Below are 27467 nucleotides of genomic sequence, written 5' to 3' on the forward strand. Positions count from 1 at the left end.
CGGGCGTCCCCGCCGCGAGCCCCGCCCCCGCAGCCCGGCCGGCCTTCCGGGGCAGCCTCGCGGAGAACCACACGCGAGCCCCGAAGTGGCTCCTAGGCGCGAGAACGCCCGGGACGGCGGGACCGAGAGCGCCTAGCGGCCATGCTGAAAACGGGCGGAAGGGGTGTGGCTCGGGCCGCGTCACGTGAGCCCGGTGTTGTCACGTGGTGGGCGGGGCACCGCCACTGTCTCGGGAGAGAGCTGGTCCCGGGTTGCCCGAGTCCCCGCCGGGGGCGCGTGGCGTTAGCGGCCTCGGGAGTGAGCGCGCGGAGACGAGCGTGCGCGAGTGCGCCGTGGAGGGAGCTCGGAGCGGGACGCACACTGCAGTGCTCTCGTCGTGCGATGCCCGTACGGCGCGTCGTCTGCGCCGGACGGCGAGTCCTCAGGGTCCGCCTGAGAGCGGCCTCGGCGAGCTCCGACCGCGACGCCGGTCAGACGCGGGACGAGCACCTGCCGGGAATGCCCTCCGACAGCCGAACCCTGCGGGAAACAGCGCAGGGTAGGACTGGTTCCAGGAGCGTGCGCAGGAGCTGGGCGTTTATGAGCGTTTTGAGAAACAGCGAGATCGTCAGCTTGGGCGCAGAGCTGGCCGTGGCCCGCCGGAGGACGCGACCGTGGCTTAGCTACTCCAGCGGGCAGAAACGCTTTGCATCTCCGCTGGACTAAAATCTCCAAATGAACATGCATCTTCATAGCCTGCGGGCTCTAATTAATTGCAAATGCAGCCAGAACCAGGAGAATTGTCCTCGGGCAGTGATTCTGAAACTTCTCCAGTCATTTACACTCTTAACATTTATTGAAGACCCCAAAGACCTTGTTTGTGTCTCATTCTTATAGATAGGTACCATCTCAGATATTAAAACTGACAAATTTTAAATATTTATTCGTTTTTATTTTTTTTAAAGATTTTATTTATTTATTTGACAGAGAAATTACAAGTACAGTGAGAGGCAGGCAGAGAGAGAGAGAGAAGGAAGCAGGCTCCCTGCTGAGCAGAGAGCCCGATGCGGGACTCGATCCCAGGACCCTGAGATCATGACCTGAGCCGAAGGCAGCGGCTTAACCCACTGAGCCACCCAGGCGCCCCAATATTTATTCGTTTTTAAATAACCACAAAAAGCACATGACATGCTAACATTTTTATGAAGAAATAATATTCTTCAAACAATTAGGATTACTGAGAAGTGTAGCATGGTTTTACATTTTCACAAATCCCTTTAATCTCAGGCTTCATCGAAGGCAGCAAGATATTCGGAATTTTTGCATTCACTGCATTGCAATATGTTTTGATGGAAATACATGAAGAAATCGCATCTTACATAGATTGTAGTTGGAAAGGAGCATTTTCATTGTCTTTTCAAATAAAAGCATTATTTTGTTTAAATTGAAATTGCACAGGGAATAGTTTCTTAACAGTGGTAATATGGAATCTGAAACACCAATGTTTGCTAATTGTCACATTAACACCCATCGGTCTGTCCTGAACCTTGACTGGATCTCTTACAGGCACGATTTCCTAACACCAGATCGGAATGCAGACTGTTGCATCACAGATGTGTGAAGCACACTCAACTGACAGGGCTGGGAGAAAAAGATGCTGACCTAAGTACCTCTGGAAATGAGCTGAGTCTCTTGCTAAAGGCAAAGGGAGCTAAAAAGAGGCGTTTCACCCTAAAGTTGTTTCCCGGGGGGGTGTGGGCTGTCATCTCTGAAAACATGACTTACGTACAGCAGAGGTGAACAATGAAGCAGATTGTGCGGGTGGTGAACTGAGGCGTCTCACTGCTGGCATGGGAGCTCACGGAGAAGCCAGGAAGGAGCCTAGAATGATTTGTGTGGCGGCGAATTAGAGCTGGAGGCGTCAGCATGAACTGAGTTTAGCTTTGTCTAGCTGCAGATGGCTGCATGTAGAATTACTTATAGAAATGGGCACATACATGTGTCAGTTTACACACACAGATTTCGTTGCTCTCTCGACTGAGCAACAATGCCCCAGCAGCAAAGTGCACACAGAGCACCAGATCCTGGGTTTGAATCCCATCTCCAACCAAAGGGCCAAGACTCCCTGGAGAAATGGCTGATTCTGGGACTGGGGCAGAAAGTATACGAGCTGAACCTGGACCAACTTGCTAGTCGTGCCAGGCAGCAAGGAAAAAGGAAAAACCCTTCATGATAGGGGTATGGCAAAGGGACGTAGGAGCCCACAGAGAGACCTCCCAAAACGAATATCCATGAGTCCATACAGTATATATCATACTGAATGAATACACCTATGGAAGGAAATAGAAATAGACAATGTTCCTGTTGGGAAGAATTCCAAATAATTTATGTAAGTACTCTGCTCTCCAGGGCATGGAACATAGCACACCTCTCCCTGAGTGTGGGCTGTGCACAGCGACTTCCCTCCAAATAGCACTCTATAACCAGACTGGAAGGGGGAAGGGTAACTGTACCGAGATGCCTGACAGACACGACCTTGGCCAGGCAACGAGAGTCAATGCCAGCAGGGGAAGTCACAGGAATACCAGGCACCCTTCATACAATCTGCTGAGAAGGGCACTCCACCTCTGTGGTCTCACAGCCAAAGACCTGTAACTTCAGTCTAATTAGGAGAAAAACGCCAGACAAGCCCCATTTGAGGGACATTCTACCAAACTCCTGACCAGTGCTCCTTAACTGTCAAGGTCATCACAAACAAGGAAAGTCTGACAAACTGTCACAGCCAAGAGCCTAAGTAGACATAACAAGTAAATGTCATGTGCTGTCCTGCATGGGATCCTGGGGCAGAAAGAGGGACACCAGGTAGACTTAGCCATTATTAATACTGGTTTATGAATTGTGCACTGATAAAGGTACTATGCTAGTATGATATATTAATCAGGTAAAATGGGTGTGAGGCCTATAGGAACTCTCTCTACTATCTTTGCAATTTTTCTGTAAATCGAGAACTATTTTAAAAATGTTAAGTTTGTGGGGTGCCTGAGTGGCCCAGTGGGTTAAAGCCTCTGCCTTCAGATCAGGTCATGATCCCAGGGTCCTGGGATCGAGCCCTGCATCGGGCTCTCCGCTCAGCAGGGAGCCTGCTTCCCTTCCTCTCTCTCTCTCTGCCTGCTTCTCTGCCTACTTGTGATTTCTGTCAAATAAATAAATAAAGTCTTTAAAAAACTTTTTAAGTTTGCTTTCAAAAACTGTATTTTAAAAAATTATAATCAGGGGTGCCTGGGTGGCTCAGTGGGTTAAGCCTCTGCCTTCGCTTAGGTCATGATCTCAGGGTCGTGGGATCAAGCCCCACATCGGGCTCTCTGCTCAGCAGGGAGCCTGCTTCCTCCTCTCTCTCTCTCTGCCTGCCTCTATGCCTACTTGTGATCTCTCTCAAAAAAATAAATATTTTTTAAAAATGATAATCATCCATAATCCTACCCTTCCCCCCACCAAGAGCAAGTGAGATGTGCTGCATTGGTGTGGGTCTAGGGAGAGAGGCTCCCTTATCCGCTGCTGGTGGGAGTGTGAAGAAAGCAGCCGCTCTGGGCACGTTTCATCTGTACCCGTTCCTTAGCTCGGCAACACCACCTCCAGGTAACCCTCCCATGTATGCACAAGGAGACGTACAAATCCATGCTCAGCCTCATAAAGGTTCCTGCTCTGTACCTGAAATCCCACAGGTGCAATGAATTTCAGGATTTAGGTTTCTAGAAAAGTAACATGATGCTCACCTTGCCTTAGGTATTACCCCACACCAGGGCCTGTGGCTATACACATTGGAACCAGGCTCGCTGTGTGCCCGATACCTGACCACGCCCATCAAGGACACCAAAGGGTATAACACCCCATTCGTGAAGAGTATAAATAGACACACTAGACATACCTTGTCTGGTCAGTTTTTGTGAGTTTCCCAAATGAGTTTGCCCCAAACTTACAAAAGAGAAGGAAAATAAACTAGATTTCCAGAGATTTGGGGATTTGGGAATTCCACATAAGCGATTATGGAGCTGGAGTGGAAAAGTAATTGGGAGCAATGTGCCCACCAGCAAGGGGACGGGAGGAAACCACTGGTTCACACAGGGGAATCCAGTGGGGCCACTGCCACGAGGACTCGGCAGGTCTGCACAGCCCCCGTGAATAGATCTAACTTGTGTAGCCTGGGAAACTCGCGAAAGCAGATGTCAAGCATGATTTCATTTACGAAACATTTTTAAACCTGAGATAATACTATATATTGTTTACATATAGACACATGGAATTAAAGTTTCAAAACTTGCACAAAGAAGACACACGCCAAGTTCGAGGGACAGGAACAGGTCACACCCACGCTGCCACATGCCGCCTTCTGTGTAATAATGTCCTTACCAGTCCGACCTGATGGCCAGAGGAGATCCCACTACAGGCACCCCCATGGGAACAGCCTCTCCCAGACCTGAGTGGGAGGACCTGCCAGGGACCCCTATCAGGAAACCCGCATGGCCTTGGGATCATCAGAACTAGTGTCCACTGCGGGGCAGAGAGCTGTGAAGGCCACTCTTGGAGGAATGTTCGAAGCCGTAGTTGACGTAGGTACTGCTGGAGGTGGATGTCGGGCCTGGGTGGCTGGGGCAGGATGCCATCCTGACCCTGGTGGCCTCTTCCATCTGCTTCTGCTCCAGCACTAGAGCTGCGTTGACGTCAGGCCCTGCAGGGAACAGCCACAGAGGACCACGGTCAGGGGGGCCATGTGCTGAGCAGGAGGCTCCTCGCTGCCCTGAGTAGGTCAACGGGAGGAGGAACAGCTTTTCTCTTAGCAAGCAGGCTTTGCTGGGTACAGCCACAGGACGTTCCAGGAAGAAAGGACACAGGGGTGCACAGGGAGGCTGGGATGTGCTCTGCGAGATAGAGCGATAGGACTGGTGGGGTCGACTGCGTAGGAGAGGACCTGCGGGGCTGGGAGTGCTGAGTGCGGGGTGGGGGAGGCCCCATTCGGTGCAGGGGGCGGGGCTGATGTGTGGGCGGGGCCCTGATGGGAGGGAACGATGGGGCGGGGGCGGGGCCGCTGGCTGGGCGGGGTCCTGCTGGGCGGGGACTGCAGGGGCGGGGGCGGGGCCGCTGGCTGGGCGGGGTCCTGCTGGGCGGGGACTGCAGGTGCGGGGGCGGGGCCGCTGGGTGGGCGGGGTCCTGCTGGGCTGGGACTGCAGGGGCGGCGGGGCAGGAGGGCCTGCCCTGCGCGCAGGCGCCTGGGCGCTCACCCAGGTAGCTGAGGACCACTGGCAGCAAGACCAGGCCGTGCAGCAGGCCCAGCACAGTGATGAGGAGGTTGAGGCGGAAGAAGAAGATCTGGATGAGCTGCGCCTTCGCCAGGCCCAGCACGAGGATGCCAGGCAGGTTGGTCATGGCCACGCCAGCGAACACCTGGGGGTCACAGGCAGGCGTGAGGCCAAGCAGGCGGTGGGGGGCGGAGGGGGGAATGGGAGGCGGTGGGCCCACTCACAGCGCTGCCCATGAAGACGGTGGCCTCCTTGGCCCTTTCCAGCCGGGTGGGCCGGGTGCTGACCGCAAAGGCGCGGGTGATGTGGGACACGAACTCCACGGAGATGCCCACTGCCTAGGGGCAGAGAGGGGCGTTAGGCGAGCGAGGGCCAGGGGGCAGGGTCTCCGGAAGGCAGCGGAGTGTCGGGCGAGGGCGGGTTACCGTGACCAGGTTGATAAGGGACACAGCATTGTAGCTGATGCCCCACAGGGCCATGAAGCCCACGGTGTCCACGAGGATCATGACGATGGAGAACAAGTTGAGGAGGCCCGAACGCAGGTCCATGCCCAGCAGCAGGCAGCAGACGATGAAGGTGGGCAGCAGGCAGATGGCGAGCATGAAGAGGCCCTCAGGGACCACGTTCAGGTACTGCTCGTAGAACACGTTGGTGATCCTGCAGGCGGCGGGGCGCTGTCACCGCTGGGGCTCATGGCTTCCTGCGTGGGCCACGTCCACCCCTTGCCACACCCTTCCCCTTGCTGGCCCCGTCCCCCCCCCTCCCCTCCCAGCCTCACGTGTAGGGGAAGACCTCGAAGGCCGGGTCGGTGCCAGGCACCTGCCGCAGGTAGGCGGTGATGTTGGCCGCCAGTGCGCGCGATGCCCTCAGAGCCTCCGTGTAATCCTGCGAGTTCCGTAGCGGCTTGTGGTAGGCCATAAACCGCGAGGCTACGCCCGAAGGGGACAGAGGAAGGGCAAGGTCAGAACCTGCTGCAGGTGCCCTCAGACCCTGGGGCCCATCCGGGCGCAATCAGGGTTCGGAGGCCACCATAGTGGAACATTCTTCCATAGTGAGCAAGGGGCCCAGCCTTCCGGTTTCCAACCGCAGCCCTGCAGTTGGTCCTACCCCCCAGGGAGCCCCAGGCCCAGCCTGCCTCTGCCCAGTGCACCCTAAAGACGCCTCCCAGATATACCCATATGCTGTGCTCTAGGGCTTCAAAACATGCCTTGGGTTTTTCAGACTAAGTCAATTACTTTTCCAGCATGCATCCTTCCAGAGGGAAGATCCGGAAGGGGAGACAGAAAGGCAGGAGCCATTCCGCTGACAGGGTGAGGGCAGGCGGTGCAATGGTCATCCGTTTAGCCCGCTACCCACATCGGCGGTGGTTTGTGCATGTGAGTGAGGGGTGTGGCTGACCCCCCAGCGCTGGAGGAGTCCCGGAATGTCCCACTGACTGAGGATTTGGGGGAGGGGAGAGGAGAACAGGGCACACAGGGGTGCAGTCAGAGAATGGGGATGAGGACAGGGCCAGTGGAAGGCTCCCCAGAAAGGAGGAAGGGGAGACCATCCCAGATCAAGAGGCTCTTCCCAGGGGCTTGCGGTGACCCCCCAGGGCCGCTGCTTCTGGTCGTCCCCACCAAGTGAGGCCAGGCTTACCTAAAATCTGGCCGTCTTGTCCCAAATGCACAGAGGTGTTATACGCAGCCAGTCCCCTGCAAGGCCAGAGCAAGGGCTTCATCAGGGACCTGGCCACCCTCGAGGGCCAGCTGTGCTCCCCACCCTAGGCTTACCCTTTGGGACATTTGATGTTCGGGGGATCGCTCAGGAACCAGGGAAGGTACTTCTGGAACTGCTCCTCCGAGGGCCTCACAGGGCCAAGCGTCAGGCTAATGCAGGTCTTCAAGCAGGCCAGGGAGTCTGCAAAGATGGGGGGACTCTGGGCAACGGCCCCCCAGCCCAGGCAGGCGGCCCCCCATTCCCTTGCAGGTCCCCGGGCACTGCTGCCACCGAAACACACAACACACGTGTAACAGGTGTGCTCTGGCAGACGAGGGGCTCCCCTCTTGGTCACGGAAGCTGCCTGCAAGTCTAGCAGGTGGGAGAGCCAAGCAGGGGGCCGAGAAATGACCCCCCACGGCCTCCCCTCTCCGCTGACACATGAGACTCCTCTGAGGCCAAGGCCGAATGCTAGGTGCGGCTCTCCCTCCCACCCGCGTGACTGCAGCTTGGGGTGCGCTCACCCCCGCACGTGCCCCAAGCCCGTACCCCCACCCTGACTGACCCTGCGAGAGCGCGGAAGGGGTGAAGAGGGCCTAGACATGCTCCTTCCCTTGCCGTAGCTTCCCAAGTGCTGGAAGGCCGGGCGTCCCCAGAGACCCCATACTCACTGACGGTTGAGGGGCAGAATTCGCCTTTATTAGGGCCGTAGATGTAGAGGCGGCAGCAGGAGGATGGGGTCAGCCAGTCGATGAAGTCATCCACCCAGGAGGAGGCGGGGATGGCCAGGTAGGACCTGAGGGCCAGGAGAGAGGACGCTGGGTGGGGGCAGGACCCGGCGGGCGGGCAGTGAGTCTTTTCTGCAGTGCCCCCCTCCCCCGCAGGCACAGGGCAGCGGGAGGACAACTGCGTGGGGTCAAGGAGTCCACAAGCGGGGCGGGGGGCACAGACAGGGCTTGGCAGGGGCACTCACTCCTCGGGGAACTCGGTGGCATATTGTATCTTCTGGGTTAAGGAATAGCTGTCACATCCTGCGCTGGAGCAAATGGCGTTCATACCCGCCTTGCTGGAGAAGTTGTAGCCCCCTGTGGTGACAAAGTAGACTGGGGCCCCCACCTCGAAGTAGCGGTTCAGGCTGAAGAAGTAGTCCAGCAGGTATGAGTCCTGGAACAGAAGATAGTCCCGGGGCTGGGGCCTGACTCACCTGCAGGGGCTCACAGAGGCACGTGCACACTCACGGAAGCACATACACATGGAGGCACATATAGAGGTACATACACACTCACAGACACACATATACACAGACTCATGAGATACATATTCCCGGAGGTACATACACGGTCACAGAGGCACACACTCACAGAAGACATGCAAGAGGTACATTCTAACAGATACCCGTGAGAGGTACCCGCACAGACGCCCACGCCCACACAGACCCGCGCCCGCAGATGCCCGCGCCCACAGAAGTACACTCACAGTCACCTCGCAGAGGGGTTCGGTCGGAACTGTACCCACAGAGTACACACTCAAAGGCAGTCACATCCCTGCATGATCACAGGGACACACACAGAGCACACCCACGTAGGTGTAAGCACAGAAGCGCGTGTGAGCACACTCTGACACACCCACACTCAGGTCCTGCCGCCCCTTCCCATTATCTCTTTTCTACCACAGCGACAGTCTAATGAGTTGCTCTGTGACCGAAGCCCACACGTGTGTGCACCTGTGAACATCTGCCTGCACACCTGCAAGGCCGTGTGTCAGGCAGCTACCTGATCTATTCCCTTCCCCTGAGCGGTGTCAGAGAAGATGGCATAGAAGTACCAGGCATCTGTCCCCTGACCTGGGCAGCCCTGGGCGGGCAGCACCTGTCTGATAGAGCTTGGCGCTCTAGGGTCTGCTAAGGGCTTGCAGCTCCGTGGAGGAGGCCCGGAAGCTGAATCATGATCCATGGCAGCAGCCTTTAGCTCTCAGCATGGTAGTGGCCAGCCGGCCACGTGCAGGCACTTTGCACACAGCTTGTGGGGTCCAGTGTGGGACATGAAGACCCCGGCCCCCAAAGATCACGTATTTGCATTCTGACCACTGGCCACTGCTCTGACCTCAGTGGTGCAGAGTCAGGCTGCTGCTGTCAGCTCCCCTTCTCGAGCTGGCGCGATTGTCGAGGTGTCTAAGTGACGAGTTACGGGTTTATTGAGTTTCCTCTTCATGTTTTCCCTTTTCCCCCCTTTTGGCAGCCAGACATATAAAGAATGGGACATTCAAAGGCAATCACAAATACAAGTGAAGTCACCACACATTACCCGGGCAAGGCTTGGGCTCAGAAAATACCTGATAAGACTTTAATTTTATAGCTCAGGCTAATCTCCAGGACAGGGACACCGACAATAATCACATTTTTTTTTAAAAGCAAACCCCCAGGGAAAGGGGAGAATCTGATCTTTAGAGTTAGCATACGGTAAGACTCAACTGTCCATTTCTCAACAACTGTCACAGACACACAATCAATCAGGAAAGTATGGCCCGTACCTAGGAACCAGCACTCATTAACAGGTGATCTTGAGAAAGACCAGATGGTGGATGCATCAGACAGACACTTCAAACTCCTGTTTTAAAGATGCTCAGAGAGCAGCCGGACAAAGCCAGGAGAAACAAGTGTGAGCACACGGGAACACTTAACCAACAGAAAACATGAAATAGAACCCAGAAAGGAATTTCTGGGCTGGAAAGTACGAGGATTACATGAAAAATCCTAGTCATAGATTATATGATCTTATGTACATGAAACTCTAAAATTCCACTCCAAACCCCTTTTAAATAAATCCAGCAAGGTTGCAAGTTACGAGATTGACGCACAAAAAAAAATCAGTCTCATCTCTGTACAGGAGCACTGACTAGCCCAAACAGAACTAGGGAAAGCCTAATTATAATAGCATGAAAAGAATAAAGTACTTAGGAATTAATGGTCACACAAGGGGTGAAAGGCTACACGCTGACAGCCACACAGCATCACTGAAAGTAACTAAAGGACACACCAGTGGGAAGATATCTGCGTCCGTGGGCTGGAAAACTGACTATTGTTCAAGCCGCTAGAGAGTCTCCACATTCAATGCAATTGGTCCAGAACCGAATGACCTTTCTTGCAGAAACGGAAAAATCCACCCTAAAATTCAAAAGGGACTCCAAATAGCGCAGACAATCTTTAAAAGAACAAAGCTGGAGGACTCAGGGCGCCTGGGTGGCTCAGTCAGTTGGGAGTCCGACTCTTGATTTTGGCCCAGGTCGTGGAATCCAGCTCTCCTTAGGCTCCACACTCAATGGGCAGTCTGTGTGGGATTCTCTCTTCCTCTGCCCCTCCCCATGCTTGCTCGCTCTCCCTCAATAAATAAATCTTTAAAAACAATGTTGGAGTGCTCACATCTCCTGGTTTCAAAACTTGCCACAAAAATGCAGTAATCAAATCAGTGAGGTGTTGGCATGGAGAAAGACACACAGACCAACCGAATGGAGGAGCAAGCCCAGACACAAACCTTGGCATATATGGTGACATGGAATTTGACAAAGGAGTGAAGGCCATTCAGTGGGGAAAAGGAGTCTCTTCAGCAGATGGTTCTGGGACAACGGGGCATCCACACACAAAAGAATGAAGTTGGACCTTCAAAAATATACACAACTATAGCAGCCATGTCCACAAGTGCCAAAATGTCCATCGACAGATGAAAGGATAAAGAAGATGTGGTCTATACACACAGTGGAGTATTACTGAGCCATCAAAAAGAATGAAATTCTACCACTTGCAATGACATCAATGGAACTAGAGGTATTATGCTAAATGAAATAAGTCAGAGAAAGATGATTACCATATGATCTGACTCCTGGATTATAAGATACAAAATAGGATCACAGGGAAAGGGAGGGAAGAATAAAACAAAATGAGATCAGAGAAGGGGGCAAACCCTAAGAGACTCTTAACTCTAGGAAACAGACTGGGGGTTGCTGGAGAGGAGGTGGGAGGGGGGAAGTGGTAACAGTGATGGGCCTTAAGGAGGGCACATGATGTGATGAGCACGCGGTGTCATATGTGACTGATGAATCACTCACCTCTACCTCTGAAACTAGTAATACACTGCGTGTTAACCAAATTGAGCTTAAATTTTAAAAAATAATATATATGTTATATATATACATATAATTACATATAATTTTGGTTATATGCTATTAAACAATTATCAAAATATCTGTATCTCTTTACAAATTTTATACAAAGATTTATACTCTTTCTCTAATGTGTTATCTCTTTTATATAAGGACATTTTCTTCTGTTATTAGCTTTTAATAATGTAAAACTTGCTTTGATTTCTGTGTGCCTCATCCTAGTCAGATAATGAAGTGACTATGCAATCTATAAGAAAAACAATTATATAAGGAAGTGTTTGTGACACAGGTATGATAATTTTTTACATTAATAAAGTAATCACAATAAAAAATTATACACAACTTTGGGGCACCTAAGTGGCTTGGTCAGTTGAGCGTCTGACTCTTGGCCTCAGCTCAGGTCTTGATCTCGGAGTTGTGAGTTCAAGTCCCATATTGGGTTCCACACTGGGTATGGAACATACTTAAAAAAAAAAAAAAGGAAAACATATATATAACTATGTACAAAAATTAACTCAAAATGGATCCAACACTTAAGAGTTGAATTTTTAATACCCTTAGCAGAAACATAGGAGAAAGGCTTCAAGATCCTGGATTTGGTGATTATTGCTTGAATGACACCAAAAGCCCAGTTAACAAACAGAAAAATAGGCAAATTGTACTTTATGAAAATGAAAAACTTTTTTAAGGTTTTATTTTTAAGTTATTGCTATACCCAGCATGGGGCCTGAACTCATGACCCTGAGATCAAGAGTCACAGTCTCCTCCAACTGATCCAACCAGGCACCATGACAATTAAAAACTTTCATTCAGGGCGCCAGGGTGGCTCAGTGGGTTAAGCCTCTGCCTTTGGCTCAGGTCATGGTCTCAGGGTCCTGGGATCAAGCCCCACATTAGGCTCTCTGCTCAGCAGGGAGCCTGCTTCCCCCACACTCTCTCTTCGCCTGCCTCCCTGCCTACTTGTGATCTCTCTCTCTGTCAAATAAATAAATAAAATCTTCAAAAAAAAAAAAAAAAAACCTTTCATTCATCAGAGGACACTACAAATAGAGTAGAAAGGCAACAGATATGAATGAAGGAAACATCTGCAAACCATGTATCTGATAAGGGATTCTGCCCAGAATATCTAGAGAATTCCCCAAATTCAACAAAGAAACAAAACAACAACAAAAAAAAGGAAGTTGTTTCAAAAATGGGCAAAACACTTGAACAGACATTTCTCCAAAGAAGACACACAAATGGCCAATGAGCGCATGAAAAGGTGTCCAGCATCACTGATCATCAGGGAAAGCAGATCAAAACCTCACTGAGATACCCCTTCACACCAGGATGGCTGCCATCAAAGCAGAAAAAGAAAAAAGCCAGAAACAGCAAGTGTTGGCATGGACGTGGAGACCTCGTGCCCCTGGAGCGCCATGGCGGGGTTGTAAAACAGAACAGCTGCATGGGAAACAGTATGGCGGTCCTGGACAAATTAAAATTAGGATTATCATCCGATCCAGCGGTCCCACCTATGGGAACACATCCAAAAGAATGGGAAGCCCATTCTGGAAGAGACAGCTCTGCATGCTTGTTCATAGCAGCCTCAGTCCTACCTGCTCGAACATGGAAAGAACCCGTGTCATAGCAGACACATGATGGATAAACAAAATGTGGTGTGTGTGTGCGCGTGAAAATCCCCAGCCTGGAAGAGGAAGGAGCCCCCGACCCACTCCCGCGTGGCTGACCCCGGAGGATGCCATGCTGAGTGGGAGCCATGCACAGAAGGACACGCTGTAGGGTCCTGGCTCCAGGAGGTGCTGGGAGGCGTCCAACCCAGGCTGACTCAGCACCACCTGCCAAGCCCCTGCCCCCCAGCCCTGTCCCTGACTCTCCTGAACCCCAGGGGAGTGAGGCCACCAAGCAGGCTCACCTTGGGCAGAGCCAGCTCCTGATCCAGCCCCACGCTGATGTGGCACATGAAGTAGAGCCCCACTCCAAACAGGCCCGTGAACAGCAGCAGCTGGGGAGAGGGGGAATATTCTGGAGCTGGGCGGACGTGAATCCCAGCCATCCAGGGTGTGAGCCCCAGCGGCCCCGGGCAAGCCATCAACCTCTCCATGGGCCACAGGACCAGGCGCCAGGCTGAGCAGACCCTCCCGTACCCCCTGCCGCACCTCCCGCCCCACTCACCACGACCCCGCGCATGACCCGGTGCAGCAGGAGTGGGACATAGAACTTGCGAAAGAACCAGAGCAGGAGCCCCTCACTTTGGTCAGGTGGGGGCAGCTTCGGGGCGCCCACGCAGCAGCAGACATCCAACCGGGAAGCCTGAAAAGAGACAGACCCTTGGGATGGTCCCAAAGCAGCCCCCGGAACTGCCTCCCTCCTGTGGAAGTGCCTCCCCAGGGGATGTCCCAGAGTGCTTTGTTGTTTGTTTTTCTGTCTTGATTAAACACCTCTAAACTTTGCACTGTCGCAGAAATGCTAGCTCCCTCATCTCATTTACGTTTTTTTACTCGACCTTTGACCTTTCGTACTTTGCAGGTTTGATTGTATTCCCCTAAACCACCTTTTCTCTGGGGCCCTGGGGGCTTCATGCCCACACAGCGCAGCACCTGTCCCTGCACCCAGCCCCTCTCTCTGAGCCTGCTCTGTGAAGGCATGAGGCTCCCCCACCCCCATCCCTACAGAGATGAGCCTGGGCAGGTCCCTGGGTCCTGCACCACCCCTACCTCCTGCCTCCTGCTGTCCAGAGAAAGCAGGGCCACAAAGGCGGACACCTGGAGCAGGAAGTCAAGAACGATCGCAAAGCCGGAGGTCAAGGCGAAGGTTCTCACAGCTGGCATGGGGGTCAGGGCCCCTGGAAGGTGCAGGGGTGAGTCTCAGGGCATGGTGTCTGCTCAGAGGAGTGCAGGGAAGGGGGCTGCCCACCCCCAGTGCCCCCAGCCCCCCTGGCCGCCCAGGCTCACCGAGAAAGAAGCAGATGGCCTCAGACAGGCTGCAGAGCAGCATACTGGGGGCCACTCTGCCCAGCGCGCGGCCAATGTGGGCCTCTCGCCGCTCCTCGGGCCTCCGAGGCAACCTCTGCATGGGGACATCAGGGCCAGTGTCCAGAGCCAGCCATGGGCAGGGAGCTGGCCTGTCTGTTCCCGCAGTCTGCCCGTCAGGAGCAGAGCCCACCAATGCTCTCTGCCTCGACCTCTTCTTAGGGTCTGGCCCAGACACATGCTTGGCGCACTTTGGGACTCGTTCCAGCACGCCCCTGGGTCCCTCAACATCCGCCCACAGGAAAGGCAGATCAACTCGGACTGCCCATCCGTGGCATGCCACGGGGGAGGCTGTGTGGTGCCACGTGATGCCCCACAGAGGGCATGGCGGCCCGAGGGAGAGTAAGTGCAGGGGACAGCGCATCACAAAGATGACACGGAACCGTCTGTGGTCTATGTGCCCGTGTCTGCCCACGAACGAACAGAGTTGGCCTGGCCCCGGGGGCTGCAGGAGCCCCCCGCTCTCTCACCTGGTACTCCAGAACGAAGATGAAGATATTGTCGGCCCCCACGGCCAGCACCAGGAAAGGCACCACCTGAAGGATCACTAGGGAGGAGGGCACCCCCAAGTAGGAGAAGAAGCCCATGGCCGCCGTGACTGCTCCCAGCACCACCGCCACCCCGCCCAGGCCCAGCGTCACCTTGGAGTCCACCTGCAAGGGAATCAGGCTCAGCTCTGGGCTGTCTCGCGTCGCAGGGTGTTCTAAGGGTCAGCTTTGCGTCTGCTCCGGGGGCCTGTCCAAGAGCAGCGTACCTCCAAGAAGCGTTACCCCTTGGGGAGCCCCTGTGGGGAAGGTTCCGGATATCCTGACAAGCCAAGCCACCCCACCTTGCCCTCCCACCCGCCCCAAAGTCTCACCAGCACTCGGCGCCAGCTGGAGTAGCTGCCCAGGGCCAGGGAGATGTACAAGAAGATGACGATGTAGCTGACCCCAAAGATGGGCAGGTCCTGGGCCGTGGTGCGGTTGATCTCGTCCTCCAGGGAGCGCTGTGGACACACCCCGCCAGCCCCGCTCACCCAGGGGCTCCTGGAGCCCCAGCAGGGCTGTGGTCCGGCCTCCCAGATGAGCAAGCCCAGGGCTGCTCAGGAGGGAAGGAACCCACCTGAGCCCCGTCCCGGGTCCCCTCCCCACAAAGCCAGGGACCCCGAAACCTACTTCCGCCATGAATGTGACCTGGAACCTGCCAGCTGTCTGCCGCTGGAAGGCTTTCATCTCCTCTAAGAAGGCTGCCTCCCAGAGCTTAACATGGGCCAGCCGGGGGTCCCCAGGTTCATAGTTGTTGAGGGAGAAGGTCATGATCAGGGCCTCCGCCTCAGAGTAGTCCTTCCCTGGGATGCAAAATGCTCAGCTACCCTCCTTCCTCACCTCTGCTCCCCTCCTCACCCAGCCTCCTCTCCCCCACGCCAGCCCATCCCTGTCTCCCCTCCCCTCTCCAGCCTCACACCTACTCCCCTCCCTATCCAAATCATGGTCTAACCCCTCCACCCGACCTCCCTCTTTTAGTCAAGGGCCAGATCTGTGAACCCAGGCACAGACCAGAGGACCTGAGCGAGCAGGGGAAAGCTGAAGGAGGTGGCAGGCCCACGGTCCCCTCCAGCCCCTGCTAGGACCGGCTACCCCCAAGCAGCAAGAGCCCATCACTATTCCCTCCCATCACTGCCCCTGCCCCATACGGCCCCCTCGCTGGCCTCCCCCAGGGCCACCTGGCTTACCTTTGTAGCCTCCCACGGCAAGGAAGGGGAAGACCGGACCTCCATAGTCAGCCATGCAGCTCAGGGCCAGGGCTGTGCCATCCTTGAAGGTGAGTGGGGCACTGGGGGCAGAAGGAAGGACCTTTCCTGGCCCTGTGCCTATTGCCAGGCCTGGTGCCAGCCCCAGGCTGCCCGCACCGGCACCTGACCCCATGGTCAGAACCGTTTCTCCCAGTAAGATTTCATGTGACCCAACTCACAGCGGACCCTCTCCCCGCACAGCCGCCCAAGGATCTGGGCTAAGGGCTGCACCCAGACAGGGTGGGTGGGCCTCACACACACAGCTCCCTGGGGGACACCAGGAATTCTCCCCTGGGGTCAGCACAAGTAGCTGCATGGACCTCGACCGCTCAGCCTCCTCCCTTGCCAGCCTGGAGCCCTCCAGGCCCGAGCTCAGATCCTTCTTTCTGCGGACAGGTGAGTAGCCCAGGGCCTCGGGCACGTCTCTACTGAGCCTTCCTGCAAACACATCCTGGGCACAGGGATGAAGCGTTCTTTGTGAGTATGTCTGTCACCAGCTGTCTTGGGCATGCTGGCTGCCTGGGACGAGGAGAGGCTCACGACACCTCTGGGCCTGTTTTCCCATCTCTGGAATGGGCATCATCAGCCACCGGAGAGCTGTTGTGAGCTTCCAAAATCAAAATCAAGCTGGCGTGAGCTTTGGACCCAGGGCCAGAGCTTCCTCCCCAGCCCGCCAGCCAGGGCCAAGCACAGACTCTGGGAAGCGGCTCAGAGCATGGGCTTCCCCGAGGGGCAGGGCCCTGGGTCTCCCTCCACTAATCCAGTGGTTCTCAGTGTGGTGTGAGGGCCCAGGGTCTGCAAGGCCAGAACTATTATAACCACTAAGATGCTGTTTGCCTTCCCCCTTATTTGACAATTTAAGGGGTACAGACGGTTCACCAAGACAGCCTCGGGCTCTGTATTGCAACCGACAGCTAAGACAAACCCCTGTTGACTCCGGTGCAGTAGCAAAGCTAACCCCAAGCCCATGGAAGGCTGTTGCAACCTCTCTCCCTTGTCTGGCGCATAGGGGTGAGGCCGCGCATTCTCAATGGGCTCTGGACCAGGGCCCGGCTGGACTCTATCTAGCGGACACCGTGCCACCTCTGTGGACTTGCGATGGGCTCGGTACTGTTGTTTGTAAAGAACTAACACAGATGTTTTCTTTTCTGTTCTGCTTTCTCATGTGGGAGAGGTTGGGGGACCTGGGTCTCTCCAGATGCTGGGGACCTCTGTCCACTGCAGCCTCGGACAGCCTCAGCCACTGCCTGCTCACGCGCCGCCCTCCAGGCTGGGGTGGCCCGGGAGCCTTCACTCCCAGCCCCAAGGCCTGGAAGCCTCCTTAGCTTCCTGGTTTGCCCTGTGGCAGAGAGGAGGCAGCTGGGACTGAGCCCCAGAAGCTCCAGGCTGTGTGGCCGTCTCCTGCCCAGGGGACACCCAGCCCAGGAGTGCAGAACCTGATCTGAGCCCTAGCCCCTGCCCTGGCCCAAGGGCACCTTGCGGGGGACCCTGCTGGCCTCCGGGGCCTGTGCGGAAGCCCATGCACGTGTGGGGCCGTCACATCACTCTGTAACACACAAAGCAAGGACGTGCAAGGATGCCACTGCTCTGTCCGAGTGGAGTGGAAGCCGGGAGGCCCAGAATGCCCCGTGCAAATCTGCAATAGCCAGTGAGAGCTCACAGAGAGAGAGGGCCCTTGGGGGAGACGTGAAGAGAAAGGGAGTGGTCTGGGTCTAGATCTGAGACCCAGACATAGAGCCACCTGGGAGCCTAGTGGCCGCGAGGCCCTGGCGCGTACAGCAGCCCCGGCTGGGGCGGGCTGTGGGGGACTCACTTGACGCAGTAGAGGAAGTGGTCCCTCCAGTCCACCTGGGAGGTCTGCCCCGTGAGTGTCTGGTTGGCCGTGAGCAGCAGGTGCGAGCGATTGCTCTGGAAGTACTGCAGGAGGCTGTTGACGCAGCAGTCGGAGAGACTGGCATTGTGCGGGTTGAGGGGCGCGAAGCAGACGTCCCGCAGTGAGATGTTGCGCTTCTCGTTGGGCGACCACACCTGTAAGTTGCGCAGCCTCTCCTGCAGCTCTAGCAGCTCCAGCAGGACGTCTAAGGCCAGGATCCCACTGAAGTTCTTGGGCCCGAGCAGCAGGGAGTTGTAGTGGTAGCTGGGCTGCCCGGGTGCCGTCAGGATCACTTGGTTGGTCCGGAGGAAGGGGCCGAAATGCTGGTCGTGGAAGGCCTTCTCGCTGCGGGCTTGGCTACTGGGGGCCGACCACAGCTCCACGGGGTCCGTGGTCAGCTGCAGAAAGGCTAGGCCCCCCGACAAGGCCACCACCACAGCAATGGACAGGAGGAGGACGGTCAGTGGCCACGAGGCCACCCACATGCCCCAGGCCTGGAAGCACCGGCTGAGGACAGTGTGGGTGGAAAGGCTGAGTCTGTCGGACAGGCTTGTCCCTGCTTTGGGGTCCGGTGTCTTGTGCCGGCGGCGGGACGTGACCAGGCGGGTCGCCACCAGGAAGGTGGTGAGCAGGACAAACGCGGAGCAGAGGAGGATGACGAGGACCAGCCCGCCCGCCATCCGGCCCAGGTAGAAGGTGGCGTCCAGGGCCTGGGGCCGGGCGATGACAGGGCAGGATGCGGCGCAGTCCTGGCAGGAGCAGGCGGCCGTGCCATTGCCCTGGGACACATTGCAGGGCTGGACCTCCCCGTTCAGAGGCTGTATCCCACTGCCGGGATCATGGCCAGGCTCCAGCAGGTGGAAGGTGATGTCCAGGGGAGCCAGGCCATTCCCCGTGTCCCCCTGGAAGTTGAGCCAGCGCTGAGCGGTGCAGAGGGCGGAGCCGTACACACCGCACATGGCGCCCACCGCCAGCGTGGCGGCCGCGGGGATGCGTACCCGGCTGCACGAGTCGTAGGTCCGCTGCGCGAAGTCGTGCTGGTAGAAAGCCTCGTAGGCCACCACGGCCGGGGCCCGGCCACCCCCACCCCCCGCCACGCGGGTCACGTTGATGAAGAGGCTCTGGTCGGGGCTGCAGGTGTTGTGGCAGTGCAGGTTCACAAAGTTGTCGGAGCAGGCGGGGCAGCGGGTGAGCAGGGCCTTGGTGACCGCCAGGCTGGCCTCGAGGGACACCAGCTGCTTGGAGGAGCAGCAGGCGTACGTGGAGTTGGGCCCCGCATAGAGGCGGGGGCAGATGCGCCGGAGGAGGGTCAGGTGGTCGCCGGAGACGAGCACAGCGCGCGTGTTGGACAGGCAGGACACATTGGACAGCGGGGCCAGGCCCCCGGACAGCTCCGGGTTCCTCCCACACTCATCGTAGAAAGCGCAGTAGCCGGGCTGGTGGATGGGCGTGTGCAGCTCGCCCTGGGCCTACGGGCAGGGCGACATCAGCACGGCCCCCGCCGGGCAGCACCTTGGGAGGCTGACGGGCAGCGGGGGCCGAAGGACCCGGAGCAGGGGCAGGCGTGGGGGGCACTGCTGGGAGACCCAGGGAGAGGTAGGGCCCCTCCCACAGTGTCTGGAGGACACCTCTGCCAGGCTACAGTGGTGGGGTCTCTGGAGAGGGAGGTGGTCGGACAGACCTGCATTTCACAAGGTCACAGTAGAGGGCAAGGGGACAGGTGGGGAGAATGGGGTGGGCTGGGGGACCCCCGGAGGCTGCTGTATGGTCCCGCTGGGACACAGTGGCCTCTGACAGGTCAGGGGCTGAGACCAAGTGGCCTTGCCCTCTAGGCATGGTTGCTTCAAAGGTGGCTGCCGTCTGCCTGAGCCGCGGCCCGTACACAGAGGCCCGGGGCCCCTCTTGGAGATTCTTGGGGCCCAAAGCCTTCGCCCATCCGCCCAGATGTGCGAGTGACGGAGAAACTTGAGGCAAGCACCCCAGAACTATCCGGCCTCCAGATGCTAAATCCTCGTCAGGTGATCCCCCATAGCACCCCGGGATGGGAGCCTCCCTCAACCCTCTGCTCCCACCTCAGGCCAGGACGTCCACGCGCACCACAGATGGGAGGCACTCCGCCACCCCGGTCCCCAGGACCCTCACCTGCACCCCTCCCGGGGCTGCCTGGGATCCCTCACCCATCCAGGCCCTCCTCACTGTGGCCATGCAGCCGCCAGCACAGTACTCCCCCAGGGCGGCGGTGGCAGAGAGGCTATGGCCGCCCACACCCAGACTCACCAAGTGCAGGAGCAGTGCCCACAGCAGCCAGCCCCTCAGGCCAGCCTCTGCCATCCCAGCACGGGAAGGGGTCCCAGGGCAGTGGGGCTAGGCCACGGGGACAGCCGGGGACAGCCAAGGGCTGGCTCTTGGAGACTCACAGTGCTTGTCGAGGTAGCTCATGTACTGAAACTCGGGGTGTACAGTGAGGCGGGCTCCCCGTCAGGGACAGCCTGGCCTGACTTGGCCAGGACCAATGGGGCTGAGCCCCACACCTCCCTCGGCTCCCCATTGGTTAATGATCCACTTCTCCTCCCTCTTGCCCTTGTCCCCGTCTCTCCATAAGCCTCCCAGTGAGGTGCTGGGGTCTCCCCTGGGTCCACTTCCCAAAGCAAGAGCAGGCCATCCGAACCCCACTCAACACTCGCCCCCGGCCTGTCCAGCCTCAGCGCCCCCTCTACCCAGCCCCCTCTTGAGACCAAGCCAGCTGGGGCCGGGACACACCCTTGCACTGTCAGCCTTAGCAACAGTTGTTAATTAATATTAACAACCTGATAACAGAGGGGACAGTTAGGGGTGGAGTGACCAGTGACAAATGTCCTCCTCTGGGTGGAGGGGGAAGATCAGCTCCCCTGACGGCACACAGAGTTCCCAGACGTGAGAGCCCAGGCCCTCCTCTGCCCGCCCCCCTCCGTCCCATCCCAGCCAGGCCAGGCCTGTCCCCACCAGCCCTGGAGGGGCAGTGTTACCGCGAGCCCCACGCAAACAGCGCAGGTGCACGGACTCACCTTCTGCTCCCTCCCTCGGGCTCTCCCTATCACCAGCGGTCCAGACCTTGGCCCCTGCGCGGAGGCTGGGCTGATAAGGGAGCCTGTGAGAGCACCTTCTGCGTGGCCGCCCACCCCAGGCAGCTGCAGGAAGAAGCCTGCTATTTCTAACCTCCCACGGCTCAAGGACCCTGGTCTGACTCAGAGGAGCCACCTCAGCCATGCCGGGAAGACAGAAGCCGAGGGGGGCTCAGGCCCACCCTGAGTCAGCTCTGAGTCACCTCACGTAGAGAGGAGTCAAGGGCCCGGCCGTCCATGTGCAGTGGCTGTGGAGCCTCCAGCCCCCCCTCAGGGCTTCTGTCCCTGCTCCTGGATCTTCCCCCCAGAAGCAAAGCCTGAGACTGGGATGTCACTGCACACAGTTTATCACAGGTGACCCAGATGGCCCCAGCAGGGGTGCAGGGACGAGCCAGGGAGTGGAAGGAAGCCTGCGTGGTCTCCGGGGTCTCAGCTGACACACGCCCAGTCCAGAACAGAAGACGGTTGTGCTCCCCACAATCTGTGTGCGCCCAGGCTCTGTCCCGCAGAGCGACAGATCCAGCTCCTGGGCCGGTGCCTGCGTGTGTCGTATCATGCCTTAGTTTTCGGTTCGTGACTTTGTGCTCAACTGTTAGCTCCTCCATCTCGCACTGATTCAGACCGAGATCCTGGAGATCAGATTAGGGGGCCAAAAGGCGCCAGGCTTCTGTCCTGCGTGCCGGGCCCGCGGGCGCTTCCCTGGGCTAATCTGGAGCGCGGTGATTAGCAGATCGCCTGGGCACTTGCGGGGGAAGGGCTCAAACGGCCGACACCCCAGTGCCGAAATGCTTTCCGCTGACACCAGTGATACCCAAGCGCCCGGGGCAGCAGCCTCGCAGTCACTGCGTGCCATCTCTGCTGTCAGGCCGGACGCCTCCTTTCCCAGTTTCCTTTGAGACGAGGGACATGGGGTCATGGGCCTGCTCTGGCCCAGAGAGGGTTGAGTGGGAGCGGGTCTCCCGGCTCAGAAGATGGCGCAGGGGAGAAGCCTGCCGGGGTCCGGCTGGCAGATGCTGGACAGCGCGCCCCAGGCCTTCAGAGAGTCCGCAGTCTGGGCTGAGATGCGGGGATCGGGCTGCAGCACTCGGCCAGCCTGGCATGACCCTGGGCTGGGTGTGCGGGTGACGCTCTGACCAGCCCAGGTGCGCTGTGGGGACTCCCTGGGCGGCCGGCCTGGAGGGGGAGATGTAGGGTCTTGGCACCTCGGGGCAGCCTTCGTCTTCTCTGTTGTCAGAGCCCCAATGCTGTGTCTGCCGTGCCGGGGAGAGACGCTTCCCTGCCCTCCCTGCCTCCTTTGCAGCGGGCCGTGGTCCTGTGGTCCTGTTCTGGCCAGTGTGAAGACTTTTTTTCTCATGTGTCATTTTTTTGGAGTGGTCCCCTGTTTGCAGATCCCACCCACCCCACCACGGGCCACAGCCCATTACTAACTGCATGCGTTAGTGGGGTACCTTTGCTGCTGTCTATGACCCAGGAGGGACAGGTTACTATTAAGGCGAGTCCACCGTTTACGTTGGAGCTCACCCTTGGGGAGCTGTGGGATTTTACATTGTACAGAACAGTCTCTCTGCCTAAAACTCCCGCACTCCACCTTTACCCATCCTGCCTTCCCAAAGCCCCGACCGCCACAGCTTTTCGTGCAGACGTTTGTTGGCGAGGCAAAACACACACCACAAAACTTACCGTGTCCACCGTCTGAAATTCAATACCTGCGCACTGTGGTACCGACATAACCACCGTCCCTCTTGTAAATAGGAGCTCTGTGCCTGCTAAACCCCACCTCCCCGGCCCCCTGAGACCCCCGCTCTGCTTTCTGTCTGCACGATTCTGAGCACTCCAAGTGCCTCACGTAAGTGCGACCAGACCGTCCTTGTCTTTCCTGTGACTGCCGTATTGCAATACGGCTGAATGCTGTGCCATGGCTGTGCCATGGCGTGGACAGACCAGGGGCTGCTGAAGGACGCCCAGGGCTTCCACTGTTGGTTACTGTGAATAATGTCATGACCATGGTTGTGCTGCTTGCCTCCCAGACCCTGTTGCAAATCTTTGGGGTACGTATCTAGCCATGGAATTGCCAGACTAGGCAACTTTATTTTTAACTTTCTGAGGAGCTAGCCTATGGTGTCCCACAGTGGCTGCATCCTTCCACACCCCCACTTTTTCACACCCTCTGCATGGGGTTTGCCGCTGTTTCAATGGCAGCAGTCCTGATGTCCTCATCTGCAGATCCCTGGAGAAGGGTCTCTCCGAGATCCATGTCTAGCCTGCAGTCAGACAGGGTGTCTTGTTTGGTTGTTTCTTGTTGCATATTTGATGCTTTATCAGAGATGTGGTTTGCAAATATTTTCTCCCGTTCTGTAGGTTGCCTTTTTTCGTGGTTGACAGCAACCTTCGAGGCACCAAAGTTTTAAATTTTCACCGAGTCAGATTTGCCGATTTGCTAACGGTGCCTTTGAAGTCATAGCCAATGACTCACTGATAAATCCCATGTCACGAAGCTTTTGTCCTGGTTTCTTCTAAGAGTTTATACTCTAAACCCTCCCTTTTTAAAAGGGGGTCCCATGCCCAATGTGCGGCTTGAACTCATGATCCTAGATTGAGAGGGGCATTCTCCACTGATGGAGCCAGGCAGGCACCCCCACAATCTATGACCTCAAAATAATCTTTGAGGTCATTTTTGTATATGGTGTTAATAAGGGCTCAACTTCATTATTTCACACAATGGATATTCACTTTTCCAAACATTTCATGAAAAGACTGTCCTCTCTCCATTGAAAGGTCTTGGCACGTTTCTCAAAACTCATTCCACCATATACGCAAGGGTTTGCTTAGGAGCTGTTCATTTGGTGCCATCCCATTTGTCCATATGACTGTCTTACGCCAGCACAACTGTGTTCATTACTGTACATTTTTAGAGAGGGAGAGAGCAGGGAGAGGGGCAGAGGGAGAGAGAGAATCTTAAGCAGATTCCACACCCAGCACTGAGCCAAACATGGGGCTCTATCTCAAGACCCTGAGATCATGACCAGAGCCAAAATCAAGCGTCGGATGCTTCACGGACTGACTCCTGATGACTCTATATTTGTGTTAAGTTTTGAACTCAGGAAATGTGATGTCTTCCAACTTCATTCTCTTTTCAAGATTTTTAAAAAAATCTATGTGAGGTCCCTTGAAATTCCAATATGAAATTCCAATATGATAGATTTTTCCATTTCTGCAAAAAATGACATTGGGATTTTGATAAGGATAGCATTAAATCAGTAGCTCGCTTCAGATAACAATATCAACTATTCCAACCGGTCCACGAATACAGGGTTCTATTCCAGTTCCATCTCCTTTAGTCTCTTTCAGCAATGTTTTCTCATTATTGGTCTAGAGAACTTTCACTTCCTCCATGAATGTAATTCCTAGGGATTTTACTCAGTTTGATGCTATTGCAAAAGGAATTTTCCCCTCAGTTTCCAGAACAGTTTGTTCATTGTTCTTGTATAGAAATGCAACTGATTTTTCTGCGTAGACTTTGAAACTTTGCTGAATACCTTGTCTATTTGTTCTAACAGGTGTTTTTGTGAAGTCTTGAGGCTTTTTTACATATAAGACCATATCATCTGCAAACAGAGATCATTTACTTTTTCCTTTACAAGTTGGATGCCTTGTATTTCCTCTTCTCCCCTAACTGATCTGGCTGGGATTCCCTGTAGTATGCCAGGTGGGGTTGTGATTTGGGCATACTGGTCTCATTCTTGATCTTAGAGGAAAATCTCTCCATCTTGCATTGTGGGTAGGATGTTTGCTGTGGCTTGGTCATAGATGACTTTTATTATGTCGAGACATTCTTTCTACTCATGGTCTTTTGAGCGTTTTTATCATGAAAGTATGTTGGATTTTGTCATATGCTTTTTCTCCATCAATTGAGGTGATATAAATAGGAAGTTTATTGGGCTTCCCCCCTACATTTTGTTGATGTGGCGTAACACACCGAAATCATACTTAGTCATGGTGTTTAATCCTGCCAATATGCGCTAAACTCTGCTCACTAGAATTTTGTTGACTTTTGCATCAATATTCACAAGGGATATTAGTCCGTCATTTCCTTTCTTGAATGGTTTCTTTTTTTTAAGATTTTATTTAATTTGACAGAGAGAGATCACAAGTAGATGGAGAGGCAGGCAGAGAGAGAGAGAGAGAGGGAAGCAGGCTCCCTGCTGAGCAGAGAGCCCGATGCGGGACTCGATCCCAGGACCCTGAGATCATGACCTGAGCCGAAGGCAGCGGCTTAACCCACTGAGCCACCCAGGTGCCCCTCTTGAATGGTTTCTTTGTCTGGGTTTGGCATCAGGAATGATGGCCTTTTAAAATAAGTTAAAAGCATTCCCGCCTCTTAATTTTTTAAAAAAGATTTTATTTATTAATTTGACAGAAAGAGAGAGAGAGACAAGCAGGGGGAGCAGCAGAGGGAGAGGGAGAAGTAGCAGGGTGTGGTCAGAGAAGACAAAGCATATGGTACCTACCTTTTCAAATGTTGGGATTTAATTTGGGGCTCAACCCCAGGACCCTGGGACCATGACCCAGGCACCCCCATCCTTTTTTTTTTAAATGTCATTGAACTGTATACTTTATTTATTTTTAAAGATTTTATTTATTTATTTGACAGAGATCACAAGTAGGCAGAGAGGCGGGGGAAGCAGGGTCCCCGCTGAGCAGAGCGCCTGATGCAGGGCTCGATCTCAGGACCCTGAGATCATGACCTGAGCCGAAAGCAGAGGCTTAACCCACTGAGCCCCCCAGTTGCCCCCATCCTTTTCAATTTTTAAGGCAAGTTTGAGGAGAATGGGCGCGCTAGTGGCTCTTCAAATGTTTGTAGAAGTCACTCCCAAAGTCATAGGGACCAGGGCTCCCCTTTGTTGGCGCTGTTTCTGATTGTTTCAATCCCCTCACTCATGTAGCTCTGTTCGGGTTGTCTGTTCTCTCCTGATTTGGTCTTGACAGGTTTTGTTGCTAGGAGTTTGTTCATTTTATCTGGGTTATTCAGTTGCTTGTCACACAACTGTCCACTGTGCTCTCTTACAACACTTTATGTCTATAGGACTGGCAGTAATTTTCCCCACTTTCATTTATGATTTAGGCATTGGAGGCCCCTCTCTTCTTTTTTCTTAGTCAACCTAGCTACAGGTTGGTCAATTTTGTTGATCTTTTCAAAAAACCAACTTTAGGGTTCATTATTTTCTAGACTGTTTTCCTTCTCTCAATTCCATTGATCTCTGCTCTCATCTTTAGTATTTCCTTCCCCCTACTATCTTTGGGTTTAGTCTGTTCCTCTTTTTCCAGTTCCTTAAGCTGTAAAATTAGGATGATGATTTCCGATCTTTTTTTTTTTCTAATGTAAACATTTATGGTTACAAATTTCCACCTTAGTAACTGCTTTCATTGTATACCCTAGGTTTTGGTGTGCTGTGTTTTCATTTATCTTAAAGTATTTTCTTCTTCTTCTCCTTCTTCTTCTTCTTCTTTTTTGAGAGGGAGGACAGAGGTGCAGAGGGAGAAGGAGAGAGAGAATCTCAAGCAGAGTCCCCACTAAGCACAGAGCCTGACATGGGGCTCGATCCCATGACCACAGTCATGACCTGAGCCAAAATCAAGAGTTAGATGCTTAACTGACTCACCCAGGTGACCCAGGCTTTGAGTATTTTCTGACTTTGTGATTTGTTCCTGGGGCCCTTGGTTGTTTTTGAGTGTGAGGTATGGTCTCCACAAGTTTGAATTTTCCAGTTTTCCTTCTGTTTCTGATTTTTATCTTTACTCAGATGTGGTCAGAGAAAATATATCACATGATAGTTACCTTTTTAAAGATTTTATTATTATTATTATTATTTATTTGACAGACAGAGATCACAAGCAGGCAGAGAGGTAGACAGAGATACAGGGAAGCAAACTCCCTGCTGAGCAGAGAGCTTGATGTGGGGCTCGATCCCAGGACCCTGGGATCATGACCTGAGCTGAAGGCAGAGGCTTAACACACTGAGCCACTCAGGCACCCTGATATCTACCTTTTTATTTTTTTTAATTGTTATTATTATTATTTTTTTTTAAAGATTTTATTTATTTCTTTGAAAGAGAGAAATCACAAGTAGATGGAGAGGCAGGCAGAGAGAGAGAGAGGGAAGCAGGCTCCCTACTGAGCAGAGAGCCCGACGCGGGACTCGATCCCAGGACACTGAGATCATGACCTGAGCTGAAGGCAGAGGCTTAACACACTGAGCCACTCAGGCACCCTGATATCTACCTTTTTATTTTTTTTAATTGTTATTATTTTTTAAAGATTTTATTTATTTATTTGACAGAGAGAGATCACAAGTAGGCAGAGAGGCAGGCAGAGAGAGAGAGAGAGAGGGAAGCAGGCTCCCTGCTGTGCAGAGAGCCCGATGTAGGACTCAATCCCAGGACCCTGAGATCATGACCTGAGCCGAAGGCAGCGGCTTAACCCACTGAGCCACCCAGGTGCCCCTGATATCTACCTTTTTAAATGTTGGGATTTAAGGTGTGGACTGACTGTATGTATATTTTGAA

The 27467-nt window shown here is 54.6% G+C and overlaps 1 protein-coding gene across 2 annotated transcripts; it reads right to left on the bottom strand.

The window, feature by feature from the left end:
* Positions 1-4228: 4228 nt before the first annotated feature.
* On the bottom strand, positions 4229-20263 carry NPC1L1 (NPC1 like intracellular cholesterol transporter 1). 2 transcript variants are annotated; one of them, XM_082692095.1, is made up of 19 exons: positions 20080-20263; positions 17743-19271; positions 15870-15970; positions 15313-15485; positions 15015-15143; positions 14626-14808; positions 14078-14192; positions 13841-13968; positions 13299-13436; positions 13039-13128; positions 7945-8135; positions 7643-7767; positions 7046-7172; positions 6912-6967; positions 6052-6202; positions 5699-5930; positions 5498-5611; positions 5256-5418; positions 4229-4705 (listed from the first exon to the last, which is right to left on the bottom strand). In XM_082692095.1, exons 1-19 carry the CDS (start codon positions 20131-20133, stop codon positions 4518-4520), a joined length of 3987 nt encoding a protein of 1328 aa, XP_082548221.1. In that variant the 5' UTR covers positions 20134-20263; the 3' UTR covers positions 4229-4517. The 2 variants fall into 2 exon arrangements, with proteins under 2 accessions (XP_082548221.1, XP_082548222.1); XM_082692096.1 differs by lacking the exons at positions 13841-13968; positions 14078-14192.
* Between the last annotated feature and the right edge of the window lie 7204 nt (positions 20264-27467).

This window comes from Mustela nivalis (assembly GCF_964662115.1).
Source record: "Mustela nivalis genome assembly, chromosome: 12".
Lineage (NCBI taxonomy): Eukaryota > Metazoa > Chordata > Mammalia > Carnivora > Mustelidae > Mustela > Mustela nivalis.